Here is a 21461-nt window from a genome sequence, read left to right on the forward strand (position 1 = left end):
CATGTAGAACGATGGTCCCCAATGGTTGCAAAGCAGAGCTCGTTGGTATTTGTAGTTTGGAAAAGCTGGGTGGGTGGTGACCACTTATGAAGTTTGGTGAAGTCATAGATGGAAGACTAATATTGTTGCTATTATTTACAGAAAAAAAAAAAAAAAAAAAAGACGTTTTTAGACATATTCAGCATCGAGGTTGAGCACAGGTAAAAATCTGTTTAATATACAGTCATGTCACAAACGGTAACGTTCAGATACTTTGCACAGTCTTAAAGGAAGTAGCGCGGTGATGACCATGGCCATTATGAGAACATTTCATTAGCGGAGGACTCGTGCGTGACTATAAGGTGGCCCCGTCGCTGTTGCGTGGGTGGAATCCCTCACGGCGTGGGCTGTTCAGCTCCCCTTGGGTGGTGACGACGCAGCGCACCAGCAACGTGTCGTTTTTTATGAACATGCGCTGTCTTAAGGCCAGAATGGGCATAAAGGTGACGTAGCCAAAGCCCTTAGGGTTGCGGGCCACGGTGGGCCTCTGGAAGGCCAACAAGTCTGGTTTAGTGTCCATAATCTCTTCTTGGTCCTGAAAGTTGGAACCTTCGGACTGGTCCAAGATGGAGAGACGGATGGTTCCCTGAAAAGGCCAGTGGAGGAGGTTGTCGTATTCGCCTTGCATGGTGTGTACGAAGAGGGAGATGTAGTCGGCACAGCGAGGCGCGCTATGCGACTGCAGATGCATCCGAAGGCAGAGCTTGTAGCCAGGCTTACCGGTGTAAAACCCAGGACTATGGATGACCACCGGCCGCTCCTCCTCCTGGTTCCTTAGGTGAACGCTGAAGTTGTGGATCTTCCATATGAAGATGCCATTGTACTGCTGCGCTTCCACCTCCACCAGCTTGTCTTCCAAGACACGGACCGTGTGCTTCAAGTCCATCACAATGACAGTCTGGGTTTCCATTTTGGCTATGAGCTCACGGATCTGATGGTCCTGAATCACCAGGCGAGCTTCCAGCTGCTCAATGGTCTCCTTCATGCTCTGGATCTGTTGGCTGGAGTCATGGGGGGTGGACAATAAGGAAGACGGCACTGGGAATGATGAAGGAGCGGGTTCAAACTGGTTGGGATCAAGCGACACGCCGGCCATGTTGGATATCGGTGTGAAGGAACTGCTGACGCTTCTCAGGGTTTGTGCCATCATTCGCATGTGAGCCTGGGTGAACTCCTGTAAGTGCCGAGCGAGATCATTCCTCTGCATCTGTCAGAAAGAAGACGAGAAGCGTCATAATACCGTAATATCAAAGATTGGGAGTCGTGGGGGTGAAACATATGTAATGAGACCATTATTGGCACAAAAAGTAGTCGTCCTAATGACAGACAAGCAAAATAGATATAACAATAACTATAATACTGCCCCTACGTACAAGAATATAACTACTATAATACTGCTCCTATGTACAAGAATATAACTAGTATAATACTGCTCCTATGTACAAGAATATAACTACTATAATACTGCCCCTATGTACAAGAATATAACTAGTATAATACTGCTCCTATGTGCAAGAATATAACTAGTATAATACCGCTCCTATGTGCAAGAATATAACTACTATAATACTGCTCCTATGTGCAAGAATATAACTACTATAATACTGCTCCTATGTACAAGAATATAACTACGGTACTATACTGTACTACTGCCCTCTATGTACAAGAATATATCTACTATAATGCTGCTCCTAGGTGCAAGAATATAACTACGGTACTATACTGTAATACTGCCCTCTATGTACAAGAATATATCTACTATAATACTGTCTCTATGTACAAGAATATATCTGCTATAATACTGCCCTAACGTACAAAAATATAACTACTATAATACTGCCCCCTATGTACAAGAATATAACTACTATAATACTGCCTCTATGTACAAGAATATAACTACTATAATACTGCTCCTATGTACAAGAATATATCTACTAGAATATTGCTCCTATGTACAAGAATATAGCTACTATAATACTGCTCCTATGTACAAGAATATAACTACTATAATACTGCCCCCTATGTACAAGAATATAACTACTATAATACTGCCCCCTATGTACAAGAATATATCTACTAGAATATTGCTCCTATGTACAAGAATATAGCTACTATAATACTGCTCCTATGTACAAGAAAATAACTACTATAATACTGCCCCTAGGTACAAGAAAATAACTACTATAATACTGCCCCTAGGTACAAGAATATAACTACTATAATACTGCCCCCTATGTACAAGAATATATCTACTAGAATATTGCTCCTATGTACAAGAATATAGCTACTATAATACTGCTCCTATGTACAAGAAAATAACTACTATAATACTGCCCCTAGGTACAAGAAAATAACTACTATAATACTGCCCCTAGGTACAAGAATATAACTACTATAATACTGCCCCTATGTACAAGAATATAACTACTATAATACTGCCCCTATGTACAAGAATATAACTACTATAATACTGCCCCTATGTACAAGAACCTAGGTCTGAATAAGTCACCAGTGGTTTCATATTTACAACACTCACCTTTTCTTTGCATCCAAAGTGGCTATAAGTACACGGGATTGGAGCCTTGTAACAGTCCATGTCATAATGATCGGCCATCTGAAAGTAAAGCAGACCCCGTCACATGATTACTCGCAGCCTCATGAATCCAATCACTCTGATGATGACAATCACACACAACGTTTCCTTCTGATTGCTCCAGATTACATTAGTAGACGCTCACCAAATTGTACCCGTCTCTTCGGGGCTTTTCCTACCTGTTTCCGGGCCAAATCAGTTTGGCAGTATTCACAGGTCACATAGGCCAGGGGGCACGTCTGGTCGTGTCGCTATAAAATAAAAGATGGCAGATTACCGTAAAGAAGTGGACGCCCCACCGATTAATATTGAAAATTTATTGAATAAAGAAATTGGTTGCAATGTGGCAGAAAAAAAAAAAAAAATCTGTTGAAAAGGGGTGACATACAATATGGCGCCAAATGGTGTCCACAGTTTATAACCATAGGCACGTCCACCTAATGAGCCAAGCCGCGGTGGTCGCACATGCTCAGTCACACCCACAGCCCGGTCTGTGGATAGTGATTACCGCAGAACAGCCAATAGGAATAGCTTTCTGTCCTGCTTGTCAGGGAAGGAGGGAGGCCTCTGCAGCACCTGGCAGTATAGCTGTGCAGACTTCCGAGGTGATAAGAGCTGTCAGAGGGGGAAGGAGACTGATTCTATCCAGAGATACAGGAAAGCAAAGAACAACAAAGCAATCTTTCCCTTACAGCTACACAACAGATGTTTAGCAGGTCCAGGCTCCTCCGACCGCTCTCTGACTGTGGCGGCCATCTTGCATGTGGCAGAAGGTGACGATAAGACACCACTTACTTAAACACATAGGTTTGCAGACTTACCATCCTCTCCTCATAGGGCATCTCCGTTAGGCAGTTCTCGCATGATACTAGGCGTCTTGGGCACTCGCCCTCCACGTGTCGCTGTAGCTGGCTTCTCTTAAAGGGCTGCTGACACAGTTTGCACTCCACACTGGCGAACTCACAGGCTGCTACGTGATGCTGCGAAAAAGGAAAAAAAAAAAAAAAAAAAGACACAAACCACACACCCTTTTAATATCCTGGCAGCAATGATAAGGAAGTACAGCTCACACCCCTGAACTTTACTCTAATCCATCAGAACATATCTGTAGAGGAGGTCAGAGCTCTGCTAGAAGCTGACTCCCTGCAGCCACCACTAGAGGGAGCTCAGGATCGTACTGCATACAGCTCTGTGAATACACAGTACTCAGCCGGCTCCCCCTAGTGGATGCCATTTTACATTTATGAAGGGGGACTTGCACCTCTATATTACATGCAATGTTCTTTGAAGATATACAGAACTTATTCAGCACAAAACTGTGGATGTTGTTGGAGAACACGCACAAAGCCTCAAGCTGCACTACTGAGATTCACTAGTGCAGCCCCCTGGTGTCATGTAAAGGCCGGACTCTGCCTATGAGGCTGCAAAATTCAGGCCAGATCATGCATTACACACGGCATTTCAGAGATTTGTCTCTAGGATCTAGGGCCCACTCACCTCCAGGTTTCTCAGCTCCATCCTCCCTGCACAGTCCTGGCTGGGACATTTCACTGTCAGGGATAGGATCTCCCTTTTGGCAAAGTTATCAGGGAAGAGTTGGTTCTCGAGGAGGAGGTCATTATCCACGGGGCACTTTGGTCCTGCATCCCTGGAATATAAAGCAAGTGGATATAACAGCTAGAATGGGAAACGGGGGAGAAAACTGAAACAGTCAGCAAGCATCAGACGCCTTTGCACTTGATCCCCAGGTCCACACCCCCGACCTGCTCATAGATAAATACGTTATGGAACATCAAAGGGTTAATATTTAAGAATTCAGAAGCCATCCTAAATAAAGGGGACAGGAGAGGGTTAACACCCTGCACCCCTAAAAAGTAGATATGATCCATTGTTGCAGATAGAGTTTTTGAAGCTTTTGTAGAGTAAAATCCATTAGGAGATTAAAAAAAAAAAAAAAATAAATAAATAAAATTGAGCCTGGAGCCCCCTCCCGTCCCCCAGCATTTCGAAATCACAGGGACACGTGATCGGTGTAAACAGGACGTGTGAGTGGAGGCGAAAGCTGCTGGAGGATGTGACGATGATGATGAGCTCTGGGGCAGAGGAAGGACAGGCTCGTGTTATTAGGTGAAGGCGATGATCTGCAGCGTTTATTCACCTGTTTCCTCCAGTCCTGGGGGGGTTAATAGTTTATCGTCTACAGAGCCACGGCCGTTTCCTATTCCCTTCCTGCTGATTTTGATAAAAACCGCACCCTCGGCAGGCGAGCGGCACCCAGCGCCTCTGCGCTCACACCGGGGGGGGGGGGGGACGGTGGTTTTGTGCTCAGAACTAAATCCGCCAGAGAGATTCTAAAGATTAGCACAAAAATTAACCCTGTAAGGTGCAGTGCGGCAGATTATGCTGCACCGCCGACCCTACGGGTACAAGTGCATAACGCCGCACATAAATAATGTCTTCTTTTACGTTACCGCCTTCCATCCTTAAATACGCGAAAAAGCTTAATTTTAATAGCATTTTTTTTTAAATAATAAAAAAATTATGATTAAAATGCAGAGAATGAGTCTTCATAACACCAGTATCCTGCTCCCGACCACTTTTCGGTCGTTTCTTTGGTCGCTGCAGGAGGAAAGGTACATGACACAAGAAAGGCCGGACCAGACAATAAATGAATGGATAGGGCAGCCGCCTTCTTGTTCTGTCAGATACAGGAGGGTTCTGCATTGCCCATGAGGCATCTCCATCCATCCCCATGGGGTGTACTTACATTTTTCACAGACCACTTCACCATGTTGGCCTAGCTTTTGGTAAATCACAGTGTAATAGGTCATGTGTTGTCTTCCTGAGATAAGATTATTTTTACATTTTAAGATGATCTGTCTTTATCCAATTGTACGGTCATGAACGTATAAACACGCTGAGGCCTTTAGAGTCTGAACTTTAGCTCTTTTTTTGCAATATTTCTGAGCATTGCAGGATCTGACCTTGGGGCGATTTTGCTGAAGGAGTGTTCCTGACTTTGCAAAAGAAGAGACCTGCGTAAAAGTTAAAGGGTTTCTCTTGGGTAGGCTACGTCTGCATTGCTAGAGAAATGCCAGCACAGGGATGTCAGGTGCCCAAGAAAGCCAAACACTAGTCTGGAAAGTTACCTTAATCTCGCTGCTTGTGGGAAAAGAAAAAAAAAGAAAAAGAAAAAAATAATCAGTGTAATATCTGCTGCGCCAACCGTGGCGCTGCTGGAGGGGACGCTGCTAGGATCAGAGCTCACCTTATAGACTTTATGATGCACGCTTTACAAAAGCGATGGCCGCACGGTGTTTGGAGGGGCTCCCTCAATGCCATGAGGCAGATCGGACACTCGTACTTGCTCTCGAGCGGGGGATCAAACTCTACGTCGTATCCTTGCGTCTCCTCCATGACCAGGCTGGAGGGGTTAATCCCCGGCGTCTCCACCGAGGGGCTGATGACATCCTCCTTGGTGTTGAGTGCGCAAGCGCCGGCCGTAGCTCCGCAGCAGGCGTCGTCTGAATCCCAACAACCCTCGTAGCTGGCTCCGGAGTTCACTAGACTCATAGTAACGAGGCTTGTATGGCCGTCTGCACCATCTAAGAGGGAGACAGAAGACAATTACATAGAAAATTAATGCAACTAATAAATAGAAAATAATAAGCATTGACAGCTGTGTGCGTGCCGAGAGGAATCGTCTGTTGTTCAGGATTAGAAAAACGTGGCGGCTTTCTCCCAAAAACAGCGCCACTGCTACCAACAGGTTGTATATGGTATTGCAGCTTATTTCTACTCACTGCAATGGAGCTCAGTAGTCTCTAGAGAGCAGCAGATATTTTCTCTAACCCTGTACAACCCCTTTAAGGCGGCATCTGCAATGGCTGGAGCAGATTTTCAGTTCACATTTTTAGGGCAGTAATGGGGTTGTGGTCAAGGGCAAAATTATAACATTATAGAAGTATACAGCTCCTATGCAGAGCGATGCATCTCCAAGACTAAAGAGACGACAAACCATCCCCGAGTGGCCCCATCCCGGCTCCTCTCCATTCATCCTCTGCCCCTCGTCACCTGATCGAGCAGACTATTTTGCAGCAGAGAAAGTATTCCTCCTAAGATTTCTTTTAGCCGAGTAGGAAACACAATATCCGTCTAAACACGGAGAGAATTTCAGAACCAACGCTGGCTCTAAAAAAATACTACATGTACACAGATCTAGCGGCCGCCGGGACGGAACAGACAGCCGGGCCAAGGGGCCGCCGGGACGGAACAGACAGCCGGGCCAAGGGGCCGCCGGGACGGAACAGACAGCCGGGCCAAGGGGCCGCCGGGACGGAACAGACAGCCGGGCCAAGGGGCCGCCGGGACGGAACAGACAGCCGGGCCAAGGGGCCGCCGGGACGGAACAGACAGCCGGGCCAAGGGGCCGCCGGGACGGAACAGACAGCCGGGCCAAGGGGCCGGAACAGACAGCCGGGCCAAGGGGCCGCCGGGACGGAACAGACAGCCGGGCCAAGGGGCCGGAACAGACAGCTGGGCCAAGGGGTTACTGGGAAGGTACATAGCCAAATCTAGGGACAACAGTGTGGGTTTATACTGAGAACTAATGGCTGTGGGTACGGTAGACACACCCAGATCTAAATGCCGCCGGGACAGCACGCACACCCTGATCTAAGTGCTGCCGGGACAGCACGCACACCCTGATCTAAGTGCCGCCGGGACAGCACGCACGCCCTGATCTAAGGGGCCATGAGGATAGTACATGGCCAAATCTAGGGACCACAGTGTCAGTCTATACCCAGAGCTAATGGCTGCGGTATATACACCCAGATCTGGGGCCGCAGATATGACTATTAGATCTGGGTGTATACCATAGGTACAGTATACAGCTATACATAGCACCCCTGTATTTGTGCTCAGGTTGCAGGCTGGTGGATAATGACATGACATCAGCCGGATAGGCCTGCAGTCCAGGGGAAATTCCATCATTGCTTCCCTTTTCCACCACAGCCATAGGGACTACATTCCCAACATTCCGGACTGGAACCACAAGCTCTGACAATGAAGGGTGTGCAAGAGACCTCACCGACCTGCAGAGTTAATCAGTCGCTAGAAAGACTTATCCGGTACCTAAGAGTGTGAACAAGATGTGTGGGATGAAAAGGATGAGCTCCGCTTTATAGGAAGCATTCCTGCTGCTCATAAACTGCGGTCAATGTACAGAGTGGAGATAGTGACAACGGTTAAAGTAATAAAAAAAAAAAGCCATGAAAATGTAAGAATCCTGTAATCTGAAGAGTCTGATATTAAAGAACGGCCATTATACAGTGTGCACATCCGCTCTGCGCGGTCCCTGCTCCACACACATCCGCTCTGCGCGGTCCCTGCTCCACACACATCCGCTCTGCGCGGTCCCTGCTCCACACACATCCGCTCTGCGCGGTCCCTGCTCCACACACATCCGCTCTGCGCGGTCCCTGCTCCACACACATCCGCTCTGCGCGGTCCCTGCTCCACACACATCCGCTCTGCGCGGTCCCTGCTCCACACACATCCGCTCTGCGCGGTCCCTGCTCCACACACATCCGCTCTGCGCGGTCCCTGCTCCACACACATCCGCTCTGCGCGGTCCCTGCTCCACACACATCCGCTCTGCGCGGTCCCTGCTCCACACACATCCGCTCAGCGCGGTCCCTGCTCCACACACATCCGCTCAGCGCGGTCCAGGCTCCACACACATCCGCTCTGCGCGGTCCAGGCTCCACACACATCCGCTCTGCGCGGTCCAGGCTCCACACACATCCGCTCTGCGCGGTCCAGGCTCCACACACATCCGCTCTGCGCGGTCCAGGCTCCACACACATCCGCTCTGCGCGGTCCAGGCTCCACACACATCCGCTCTGCGCGGTCCAGGCTCCACACACATCCGCTCTGCGCGGTCCAGGCTCCACACACATCCGCTCTGCGCAGTCACTGGTCCATACACATCCGCTCTGCGCGGTCCCGGCTCCACATGCATCCGCTCGCCGCGGTCCCGGCTTCATACACCGTGCACATCCGGTCACCCGCCTCTATTGACTCCAGTATATATATTTTTTAACAATATGAGATAATGGATACAATATATCATCGTATGACACGCGCCGGGCGCTGCTTCTCGGGATTTACCAGCAAATGTCCACAACGCACACAAGAAGGGCGCTAACAGAATCATAAAGGACGTCATACCGTGATTTTACGGCGGTCATTAGACTTCCTCCTAGGCGTCGCCCGTTTACAGCAGCTCGGTGTAACCTGCACTGATTGGAGTCTAGAGCCGCGCGCACACAAAGTTTTTCGAGCCTTTCAAAAACTACGAGTATTTCAGGCAAAAACCTCTCCAGGAAATGCTCCTGTTTAGGGAAAGCTTTTTTTCTATTCCTGAAGCAGTTTTGGAAGAGTTTTTTTTTGTCCAGCCTTCTGATTGGACAGTGCCTAGTGTGAAGAGGTCTCCTTACGAATCCGCTTCAAACAAATCACATTAAAGGGGTTATCCACTACTATGACAACATCTTCTTGATTAAGATGTTTGGCCCCGATAAAATAATAAAGCCTACACTCACCTCCCGCGCCATTCCCGCAGTGTCGGCACTCGCTGTCCCCGGGGTTCTCCTACGATTGTTGTGACATGTGACGCTGGCGTCCAATCAGTGAGGCATCACAATTTGAAGATGTAGAAGAAGTCCGGGCTGCAGCTGATCGCGGACTTCTTCATATTCGATTTGTCCAAATGTGGGGACAGTGACGCCAGCGCTGTTTATGTGCCAGCGTCACAACAGAGCCCCGAGGAGAACCAGTGCCGACACTGCGGGAAAGGGAACGGCACGGGAGGAGAGTATAGGCATTATTATTTTATCGGGGCTAAGCGAGGGGTATTAGAAGTTGTCAAAGTACTGGACAACTTCTGTAACTCTCTCCCCCCTCCTCTAATAAACATTACAACAGATTTCACATGGAAATGAATCAGTTTCCAAACAGTTTTTGAAGCAGATTTTGGAGCGAATGTGAGCCAAAACCCAATAAATAAATAAAAAATCTGACCTAAAGAAAGTCGGTCTCTGATCGTTCTACCCTTTAGACACTGGGATCAATAGCAACTGTGACGTGTGAAGTGTCTGACAGCAGCAAATCAACTGCCGAGCTCCGCCATCTGTTATGGAAGCAAAAATAAAAAAATAAATAAAAATAAACAAAGTGCAGGACTCTATAGTACAGTAATGTTTGTGAATCACTAAAGTTTTTGCTCCAAACTTGCAGGATAGAGACAGATGTCTGTGCCGCGCCCACCAACCACGCCACCCCGCGCCCACCAACCACGCCGCCCCGCGCCCAGCTCCTGCCTCAGCATAGAATGCTGAAGTCGGTAGCCGAGCAGCACGCAGGACGCTGCCTCAATTAGTTGGTGCAACAATATCACAGCCAAAGCCTCTAATAACGCCATCTAGAAATAAATGGTTATGCCGCCACGTCCTGCACCATCACAGTTTTCCTTCTGAGCGGTTGAACGCTATAAAATTCATTCACCGTAAAGAAATGACACATTTGATATCGATGATTTAATGACGGAGGCAAAAGCCTCTAGAGATTTCCACAACAGAGAAATAAAAGTGTGGAAATCGGGTCGTACACAAATAAATTGTATTAATAATAAAAATAAAATTAAGAATAATAATAAAAAAAAAAAAAAAAAAAAAAGGATCATCAGAGGTTCATGGACAGGAAAAATAAGAACTCTACGGCTCTGGGAATTAAGGGGTGAAAAACCCCTAAAATTTAAAATCCCAGCGGGCGTCAAGACTGAAGGTAAAAAAAAAAAAACGCAAAAAAGGTGACGGCAGAAGGTCCTACGGACACTTAAAGGGATTGTCCGGACCATGGCGCTCTCTGGCTCTGCCCTGGGACCCACATTCAGGACCCCCTCAGAGGCACAGAACAGGGGGTCGCCGCTCTCTGCGCCCCAGGGTGAGGAGGGGCACACGTGTGAAGGTCGCAGGGCCAGAGCCCCCCCTGTGTGACCACTGAGACCCTGGGGACGGGCAATACCATTCTCAGGATCTACGGGGGCAGGTGTCCCTGGAGTCTGACCCCCACTGATCACATCATGTTATGTCCTATGAATTCTTCTGATGGAAAACCCCTGTAACGACTCCATCCTTCACTTACGGTCGTGTTATCTCTGAGCCGCCGGGAGAGTACAAGTTACACAGGGGGAGTAACTGCCCGCAGACTCCGCGCCTCCCGGTACTCACCCGCACGGCCCCGCTCCCGGTTTCGCCCTCGGCGCAGACTTCCTCCTCTCACCAGTAACACCTAGTCTGTGACGAGAGGCTCCACGTGACGAGGAGCACGTGACCGAGGAACACCAGGTGACGGGGAAAAAGTCACGTCACGTGACCTGGGAAACCACGTGATGAACGAATAACAGCAACGAACCAGACAAGCTTTCATGTTTCAGAGGCTTTGTGTAGCGGATGAAAGCAGATATCTGATTGGCTGCTGTGGTGCCCGCCTCACAGCTCACTGTTCTTCCTTCCTGTGTTTTCACCACACAGACCGGTCTATAGATCTCACATCTCCGGCTAATGCTTGTATGCAGGCACCAGAGAGAGGGCACAGAGGCTGCAGCTAGAGGCCGTGGGGCTGTAATATGGACTTTAGGCTGATAGAACCTGCAGAACCTTAGGAAATAGACCACCAGAACCCCCAGTGCCTCTGGGTACAGTGCTGCAGCTCCTGCACCATATCCCTGCACAGCAGAGCTCCCTGCATTATATCCCTACACAGCGGAGCTCCCTGCATTATATCCCTGCACAGCGGAGCTCCCTGCATTATATCCCTGCACAGTGGAGCTCCCTGCATTATATCCCTGCACAGCGGAGCTCCCTGCACTATATCCCTGCACAGCGGAGCTCCCTGCACTATATCCCTGCACAGCGGAGACCCTGCATTATATCCCTGCACAGCGCAGCTCCCTTCTTTATATCCCTGCACAGCGGAGCTCCCTGCATTATATCCCTGCACAGTGCAGCTCCCTGCACTATACCCTTGCACAGCAGAGCTCCCTGCACTATATCCCTGCACAGCGGAGCGCCCTGCATTATATCCCTGCACAGCGGAGCTCCCTGCATTATATCCCTGCACAGCGGAGACCCTGCATTATATCCCTGCACAGCGCAGCTCCCTGCACTATATCCCTGCACAGCGGAGCTCTCTGCACTATATCCCTGCACAGCGGAGACCCTGCATTATATCCCTACACAGCGGAGCTCCCTGCATTATATCCCTGCACAGCGGAGCTCCCTGCATTATATCCCTGCACAGTGGAGCTCCCTGCATTATATCCCTGCACAGCGGAGCTCCCTGCACTATATCCCTGCACAGCGGAGCTCCCTGCACTATATCCCTGCACAGCGGAGACCCTGCATTATATCCCTGCACAGCGCAGCTCCCTTCTTTATATCCCTGCACAGCGGAGCTCCCTGCATTATATCCCTGCACAGTGCAGCTCCCTGCACTATACCCTTGCACAGCAGAGCTCCCTGCACAGCGGAGCTCCCTGCACTATATCCCTGCACAGCGGAGCGCCCTGCATTATATCCCTGCACAGCGGAGACCCTGCATTATATCCCTGCACAGCGCAGCTCCCTGCACTATATCCCTGCACAGCGGAGCTCTCTGCACTATATCCCTGCACAGCGGAGACCCTGCATTATATCCCTACACAGCGGAGCTCCCTGCATTATATCCCTGCACAGCGGAGCTCCCTGCATTATATCCCTGCACAGTGGAGCTCCCTGCATTATATCCCTGCACAGCGGAGCTCCCTGCACTATATCCCTGCACAGCGGAGCTCCCTGCACTATATCCCTGCACAGCGGAGACCCTGCATTATATCCCTGCACAGCGCAGCTCCCTTCTTTATATCCCTGCACAGCGGAGCTCCCTGCATTATATCCCTGCACAGTGCAGCTCCCTGCACTATACCCTTGCACAGCAGAGCTCCCTGCACAGCGGAGCTCCCTGCACTATATCCCTGCACAGCGGAGCGCCCTGCATTATATCCCTGCACAGCGGAGACCCTGCATTATATCCCTGCACAGCGCAGCTCCCTGCACTATATCCCTGCACAGCGGAGCTCTCTGCACTATATCCCTGCACAGCGGAGACCCTGCATTATATCCCTACACAGCGGAGCTCCCTGCATTATATCCCTGCACAGCGGAGCTCCATGCATTATATCCCTGCACAGTGGAGCTCCCTGCATTATATCCCTGCACAGCGGAGCTCCCTGCACTATATCCCTGCACAGCGGAGCTCCCTGCACTATATCCCTGCACAGCGGAGACCCTGCATTATATCCCTGCACAGCGCAGCTCCCTTCATTATATCCCTGCACAGCGGAGCTCCCTGCATTATATCCCTGCACAGTGCAGCTCCCTGCACTATACCCTTGCACAGCAGAGCTCCCTGCACAGCGGAGCTCCCTGCACTATATCCCTGCACAGCGGAGCTCCCTGCATTATATCCCTGCACAGCGGAGACCCTGCATTATATCCCTGCACAGCGCAGCTCCCTGCACTATATCCCTGCACAGCGGAGCTCTCTGCACTATATCCCTGCACAGCGGAGACCCTGCATTATATCCCTGCACAGCGCAGCTCCCTGCACTATATCCCTGCACAGCGGAGCTCCCTGCTTTATATCCCTGCACAGCGGAGCTCCCTGCATTATATCCCTACACAGCGGAGCTCCCTGCATTATATCCCTGCACAGTGGAGCTCCCTGCATTATATCCCTGCACAGCGGAGCTCCCTGCATTATACCCGTGCACAGCGGAGCTCCCTGCACTATATCCCTGCACAGCGCAGCTCCCTGCACTATACCCTTGCACAGCAGAGCTCCCTGCACTATATCCCTGCACAGCGGAGCTCCCTGCACTATATCCCTGCACAGCGGAGCTCCCTGCACTATATCCCTGCACAGCGGAGCTCCCTGCATTATATCCCTGCACAGCGGAGCTCCCTGCACTATATCCCTGCACAGCGGAGCTCCCTGCATTATACCCCTGCACAGCTGAGCTCCCTGCACTATATCCATTCCCTGCACAGCGGAGCCCCCTGCACTGTATCCCTGCACAGCAGAGCCCCCTGCATTATACCCCTGCACAGCAGAGCTCCCTGTACTATATTCCTGCACAGCAGAGCTTCCTGCATTATACCCCTGCACAGCGGAGCTCCCTGCACTATATCCCTGCACAAAGGAGCCCCCTGCACTATATACGTGCACAGCAGAGCGCCCTGCATTATACCCCTGCAAAGCAGAGCTCCCTGTACTATATCCCTGCACAGCGGAGCTCACTGCATTATACCCCTGCACAGCGGAGCTCCCTGCACTATATCCCTACACAGTGGAGCTCCCTGCACTATATCCCTGCACAGCGGAGCTCCCTGCACTATATCCCTGCACAGCGGAGCTCCCTGCATTATATCCCTGCACAGCAGAGCTCCGTGCATTGTATCCTTGCACAGCGAAGCTCCCTGCATTATATCCCTGCACAGCGGAGCTCCCTGCATTATATCCCTGCACAGCAGAGCTCCCTGCATTATATCCCTGCACAGCGGAGCTCCCTGCATTATATCCCTGCACAGCGGAGCTCCCTGCATTATACCCGTGCACAGCGGAGCTCCCTGCATTATACCCGTGCACAGCAGAGCTCCCTGCCATATATCCCTGCACAGCGGAGCCCCTGCACTATATCCCTGCACAGCAGAGCCCCCTGCATTATACCCCTGCACAGCAGAGCTCCCTGTACTATATCCCTGCACAGCGGAGCTCCCTGCATTATACCCCTGCACAGCGGAGCTCCCTGCACTATATCCCTGCACAGCGGAGCTCCCTGCACTATATCCCTGCACAGCAGAGCTCCCTGCACTATATCCCTGCACAGCGGAGCTCCCTGTATTATATCCCTGCACAGCGGAGCTCCCTGCATTGTATCCCTGCACAGCAAAGCTCCCTGCATTATATCCCTGCACAGCGGAGCTCCCTGCACTATATCCCTGCACAGCGGAGCTCCCTGCACTATACCCCTGCACAGCAGAGCTCCCTGCACTATATCCCAGCACAGCGGAGCTCCCTGTATTATATCCCTGCACAGCGGAGCTCCCTGCATTGTATCCCTGCACAGCAAAGCTCCCTGCATTATATCCCTGCACAGCGGAGCTCCCTGCATTATATCCCTGCACAGCGGAGCTCCCTGCACTATATCCCTGCACAGCGGAGCTCCCTGCATTATACCCGTGCACAGCGGAGCTCCCTGCATTATATCCCTGCACAGCGGAGCCCCCTGCACTATATCCCTGCACAGCAGAGCCCCTTGCATTATACCCCTGCACAGCGGAGCTCCCTGTACTATATGCCTGCACAGCAGAGCTCCCTGCATTATACCCCTGCACAACGGAGCTCCCTGCACTATGTTCCTGCACAGCGGAGCTCCCTGCATCATATCCCTGCACAGCGGAGCTCCCTGTACTATATCCCTGCACAGCAGAGCTCCCTGCATTATACCCCTGCACAGCGGAGCTCCCTGCACTATACCCCTGCACAGAGGAGCTCCCTGCATTATACCCCTGCATAGCGGAGCTCCCTGCACTATACCCCTGCACAGCAGAGCTCCCTGCACTATATCCCTGCACAGCGGAGCTCCCTGCACTATACCCCTGCACAGCGGAGCTCCCTGCATTATACGCCTGAACAGCGGAGCTCCCTGCACTAGACCCCTGCACAGCAGAGCTCCCTGCACTATATCCCTGCACAGCGGAGCTCCCTGCATTATATCCCTGCACAGCGGAGCTCCCTGTACTATATCTCTGCACAGCAGAGCTCCCTGCATTATACCCCTGCACAACGGAGCTCCCTGCACTATATCCCTGCACAGCGGAGTTCCCTGCATTATACCCCTGCACAGCGGAGCTCCCTGCACTATATCCCTGCACAGCGGAGCCCCCTGCACTATATCCGTGCACAGCAGAGCCCCCTGCATTATACCCCTGCACAGCGGAGCTCCCTGTACTATATCCCTGCACAGCGGAGCTCCCTGCATTATACCCCTGCACAGCGGAGCTCCCTGCACTATATCCCTGCACAGCGGAGCTCCCTGCACTATATCCCTGCACAGCGGAGCTCCCTGCACTATATCCCTGCACAGCGGAGCTCCCTGTATTATATCCCTGCACAGCGGAGCTCCCTGCATTGTATCCCTGCACAGCAAAGCTCCCTGCATTATATCCCTGCACAGCGGAGCTCCCTGCATTATATCCCTGCACAGGGGAGCTCCCTGCATTATATCCCTGCACAGCAGAGCTCCCTGCATTATATCCCTGCACAGCGGAGCTCCCTGCACTATATCCCTGCACAGCGGAGCTCCCTGCATTATACCCGTGCACAGCGGAGCTCCCTGCATTATATCCCTGCACAGCTGAGCCCCCTGCACTATATCCCTGCACAGCAGAGCCCCCTGCATTATACCCCTGCACAGCGGAGCTCCCTGTACTATATGCCTGCACAGCAGAGCTCCCTGCATTATACCCCTGCACAGCGGAGCTCCCTGCACTATATTCCTGCACAACGGAGCTCCCTGCATCATATCCCTGCACAGCGGAGCTCCCTGTACTATATCCCTGCACAGCAGAGCTCCCTGCATTATACCCCTGCACAGCGGAGCTCCCTGCACTATACCCCTGCAGAGCGGAGCTCCCTGCATTATACCCCTGCACAGCGGAGCTCCCTGCACTATACCCCTGCACAGCAGAGCTCCCTGCACTATATCCCTGCACAGCGGAGCTCCCTGCATTATATCCCTGCACAGCGGAGCTCCCTGTGTAACGCTCACGCCCAGACTGGTTGGCGCGGGCATGCGAGGATGTTTCCCTGGAAGGGGTGTAACTAAGTAGCTTCCTTGGTATTCGCTGGAGCCTCTGATGGTGGGGTCAGGCTTGTGAGGCAGGAAGCTACCAGGTACCACTCCAGGGTGGAGTCTGACTGTGAATGCTGATCCCACCGGGGGACTAGACGCAGGCAGGCATGGCTGTGACACTGGCTGACGGACGAGTACGGCAGAAACCCTGACGGGCAGACTGGCTTGACGGAGATACTGGCAGACAGGCAGGTACGGCTGGCACTCTGGCAGACAGGCGGGTGTATGGAGACAGCTAAGATCCTGTTCAGACTGGAAGGTATATGGAAACAGGGACCTGTTTGGACTGGTGAATATAAAGAGACAGGTAGAGACCTGTACGGCAAGTTGCAGAACAGAGATAGAGGAAGGCCGCAGGAGCGGATGCAAAGCAGAACCACAGAAGGTGGAGTTAGGAGCAGGAGGCGGAGCCAAGAACAGAAATGCAGGAAAGAGCAGAGAAGGAGAAGACTGAGCTAAGAGCAGAGAAGAGGAAGTCGGAGCTAAAAGTAAAGAGGGAGAAGGCAGAAGAGAGGGAGGAGCTAAGGTCGGAGATGCTAGAGGCGGAGCCATGAGCAGAGGCGCTGGAGGCGGAGCCAAGAGCAGAGATGCTGGAGGCGGAGCCAAGAGTGGGAAGGCACAGAGCCACAGGTTGAGGTGAGCAAAGCAGAGAAACACAGAACCACAGACAGTGGCAAGCAGAGCAGAGAGATAGCGCAGAGATACACACAGCAGAGTGGGAATGGCAACAACCAAAGCAGGAACAGACATAAACCAGAGTTCAGACAGGAACGGACATAGACCACAGTTCAGACACAGAAGTAACGGAACACAGATTTAGACCTGGGTATGATGCCCCACTGGGTGGCAAACACAGACCAGGGTACTATGCCCCACTGGCTGGCGGACACAGAGACAGAACCAGACACCTCAGCAGCAAAGTACTGACTGAGGAAGTAAGTTTGCTCCGGCGTCCTCCAGTGGGTGAGGACGCCTTACGAATCAGAGGCCCCTAGGCTATTGGCCAGAGACACCTTAGGGAGGTGCACACAGACTGAATAAGAAACAGGAGTTGCTGGCGCCTATGCACACAGACAGAAAGTGTACACAGAGCAAGTGGCCATGAAGCACGCGGCATGGAGCCGGCAGCAGACAGATCTCACAGCTTGGCACAGGGTGAGTGAGTTGATGTAACAGGCAGGTGGGGTATGGAAGGCCATGCAGTGACGCCGGCAGGGTTGTTACACCCTGCACTATATCCCTGCACAGCGGTGCTCCCGACATTATATCCCTGCACAGCGGAGCTCTCTGCACTATATCCCTGCACAGCAGAGCTCCCTGCACTATATCCCTGCACAGCAGAGCTCCCTGCATTATATCCCTGCACAGCTTAGCTCCCTGCATTATATCCCTGCACAGCAGAGCTCCATGCATTATATCCCTGCACAGCAGTGCTCCCGACATTATATCCCTGCACAGCGGAGCTCTCTGCACTATATCCCTGCACAGCAGAGCTCCCTGCATTATATCCCTGCACAGCTTAGCTCCCTGTATTATATCCCTGCACAGCAGAGCTCCCTGCATTATATCCCTGCACAGCAGAGCTCCTGTCTGGACTCTGAACACTTTTATTACCTTTTGTGCATTACTGCCCTTTTCCAAGATGGCGTCTTTGGCCTCATGTGCACTGTGTCTTCCTGCTATAAAACTCCACCCCAGCCTTCAGTCTGTGCTAGAGTATTCTGCCTTGTATCCAGCTCCTGACGACTCCCTGGCTTTGCTCCTGCACCTGCTCCTGTCAACCTGTGTGTAGATCCTGCTACTCAGCTCTGAGTTTCTGCTACATACATCGGTTTCCAGTAATCCTCCATCTGGCTGCTTGTGTTTATTTCCATCTGCATTTGCTGGACATGTAAGCTGTTGCTGCTCTGCTTAAACCTGAGACTATTACCCAGGCCTCCCTGGTTGTGCTAAGATATTATTTGAACTGCCTTATAAGCATATCTATCTGTGTTTGGACTACCAAGGGCTTATTCGTGTCAAGTATCCTCAAGAATAATTGTGCTTCATAGACTTTCTGCGTGATTGCATTTTCCCTTGAAGTTCCCTATAGACTGTTAAGCTGCGTTTAATATTTACACCAAGTGTTGTGGACTTGAGTTTCTCTCTGCACCTGTTTGAATCACCGTGTGATAATATAGACTTTACCACATATAAAACTGTGTCCTGTAGTTGTCTTGTTCTATGCAAAGTCTCCTGAGTTATCTCTTATAATCATTACAGGATGCTCTACCCTCAAAAGAGGAGACTGCTGGAACAATGACTGCAGAAAGCAGACTAGAGCAGTTGTTCTCCATAATTAGATCACTGCAGAAAGATGTGGAAGGTTTGCAAAAGAAGTTTGGAAGCTTTGAACACAATCAACAAGTGTTTGGACAAACTTTGCAGGACTTAAGCACCCGCATGGCAGTCCAGGAAAACAAACTTGCTGGCATAGAGTCCCAGTATGGACGGGCTTTTCAAGACATAAGCACGCAAATAGCTGCACAAGCAACTTTACCATCTGGGGAACTGCCACCAGCTAGCCCACCTAAGTTGCCCCCATTCAGATTTAATGGTGATCGCGACAAATTTTGTGGCTTTGTGAATCAATGTATGCTATATTTTGATGTGCATGCTGACCGTTTTCCTAATGATAGATCCAAAGTATTATGTGTAATAATGTTGCTGACCGCACGAGCGCTCGCCTGGGCGAATCCGATGATTGAGTCTTGTGACCCACGGTTAAATAACTTGGATGATTTCTTGGCCGCTATGGCATTAATGTTTGCTGACCCTAATCGCCGTGCAACCGCTGAATCTGCTTTGTTGTCTTTACGCCAGGCTAAACGTTCTGTTATTGAGTATGCCACTGAATTCAGGAGATTAGCGGTAGATACCAATTGGGACAGTTATGCACAATTGCCTATTTTTAAAAGGGGTCTGTCTAGTATTATAAAAGATGAATTCGCTCGTTCTGAGTCACCACAAGAGCTAGAGACATTTATACAGCATTGTGTGCGCATAGACATTCACCTTACTGAGCGTAGGCAGGAGAAGTTTGCTGCATATAACCGTATTTCTAACTTTTCCTTTCCTTCCAAAGAGCCTGCAGGTAAAACATCTCGGGAGGTGGAGGAGGTGCCCATGCAAATTGATTCTGTTCAGAGGCGCGAGAGTAATGAGCGCCGGGAGCATCGCCTTCGAGAAAGTCTATGTTTCTACTGCGGCCAGTCTGACCACTTTCTAATCAACTGTCCCAAGTGTCCCAAGCGGCCTAACAAGGTGCTAGCAGCAGTAGGGGAGTATGACAACTGTGATGATGAATCTGACATCTCTGAATATAGCCTGCCTTTAAACGCTGTATTCCATTCACTTTCTATGACTTCACCAGCCAAGAAGCTAAATGAAAAGAACTCTCACTGTTCTCTCCCAATTAAGATCCTGTGTACAGGACAGTGGATTTCCAGTGCAGCTATGATTGACTCTGGTGCAGGTGGCAATTTTATGGATATCACACTTGCCAAGGAACATGGTATTGAAATTCAGTAAAGAGCCTCTCCAATTACCATGGAAACAGTGGATGGGTCACATTTAAGCTCCGGGCCTGTGGATCAGGAGACCGCACCCCTTGAGATTTTGTTGGAGCCTAATCATCAAGAGCAACTCTCTTTCTTGTTAATTTCTTCTCCTCATTTTCCTGTGATTTTAGGAATCCCTTGGCTGCGTTCTCAGAATCCAACTATCAACTGGGAGTCCAAGGATATTATCTTTCCAACAAGGAGCAACTCAGCTGATTCCCGAATTACTGGAAAGAGTCCGCCATACTAAGGTGTTCTCTAAACTGGATCTTCGTGGGGCTTATAATTTGGTGTGTATTCGTCCAGGGGATGAGTGGAAGACAGCATTCTGATGCTGGTATGGACACTTTGAATATCTCGTGATGCCCTTCGGGCTTTGTAATGCCCCTGCAACGTTTCAACACCTTGCAAATGACAGTTTCAGAGATTTGTTGGACCAGATTGTGGTGATCTATTTGGACGATATTCTAATCTTTTCCGACTCTCTACAGGAACATGAAGAACATGTCAAAGCTGTTTTAAGACGTCTGAAAGAGAACCATCTGTATATCAAGCCGGAGAAATGCGAGTTCCATCGTTCTGAGATACAGTTCTTAGGTTATACCATCTCTCCCCAGGGGCTGAACATGGAATCTGGTAAGTTCAGGCTATCCTTGACTGGCCGGTACCCAAGAACGTTAAGGAGGTTCAACGTTTTATTGGTTTTGCAAATTTCTACAGACGTTTTATTCAAAATTTTTCTGATATTGTCCGTCCCATTACTTCCTTGACAAAGAAGGAAAAGCCCTTTAAGTGGTCATCACAGGCTCAAGAAGCTTTTGATCGGCTTAAGATCTGTTTCACCTCAGCACCGCTGTTGATACACCCAGATCCAACACTTTCTTTCATTGTGGAGGTGGACGCTTCTGATAATGCCTTGGGGGCTATTCTCTCCCAAAGAACTGGAGAGAAGGGTCTGCTACATCCTTGTGCTTTCTTTTCCCGTAGACTAACCTCAGCAGAGAAGAATTACGATGTGGGAGACAAGAAGTTGCTGGCTATTATTGCGGCTTTGAAGGAATGGAGGCATCATCTGCAAGGAGCTGCACAACAGATCGTAGTGCTTACTGACCATTGCAATTTAGAGTTCCTCAGATCCGCTAGATGTCTTTCTCCTCGTCAGGCTCGTTGGAATTTATTTTTAAATCAATTTAATTTTGTTATCTCGTACCGT

General features: G+C 50.4%; 1 protein-coding gene across 4 annotated transcripts; it reads right to left on the reverse strand.

Moving 5' to 3' along the window:
• Positions 1–195: 195 nt before the first annotated feature.
• On the reverse strand, positions 196–11188 carry TRAF6 (TNF receptor associated factor 6). 4 transcript variants are annotated; one of them, XM_077287041.1, is made up of 8 exons: positions 10924–11029; positions 9716–9824; positions 5901–6237; positions 4130–4280; positions 3454–3612; positions 2812–2883; positions 2576–2653; positions 196–1246 (listed from the first exon to the last, which is right to left on the reverse strand). In XM_077287041.1, the coding sequence occupies exons 3-8, from the start codon at positions 6203–6205 to the stop codon at positions 335–337; spliced, it is 1677 nt and encodes a 558-aa protein (XP_077143156.1). In that variant the 5' UTR covers positions 6206–6237; positions 9716–9824; positions 10924–11029; the 3' UTR covers positions 196–334. The 4 variants fall into 4 exon arrangements, with proteins under 4 accessions (XP_077143156.1, XP_077143155.1, XP_077143157.1 ...); XM_077287040.1 differs by having other exon boundaries at positions 10838–10969; XM_077287042.1 differs by lacking the exon at positions 9716–9824 and having other exon boundaries at positions 10838–11188.
• Positions 11189–21461: the final 10273 nt, after the last annotated feature.

This window comes from Ranitomeya variabilis, chromosome 2 (assembly GCF_051348905.1).
Source record: "Ranitomeya variabilis isolate aRanVar5 chromosome 2, aRanVar5.hap1, whole genome shotgun sequence".
NCBI classification, from domain to species: Eukaryota; Metazoa; Chordata; class Amphibia; order Anura; family Dendrobatidae; genus Ranitomeya; species Ranitomeya variabilis.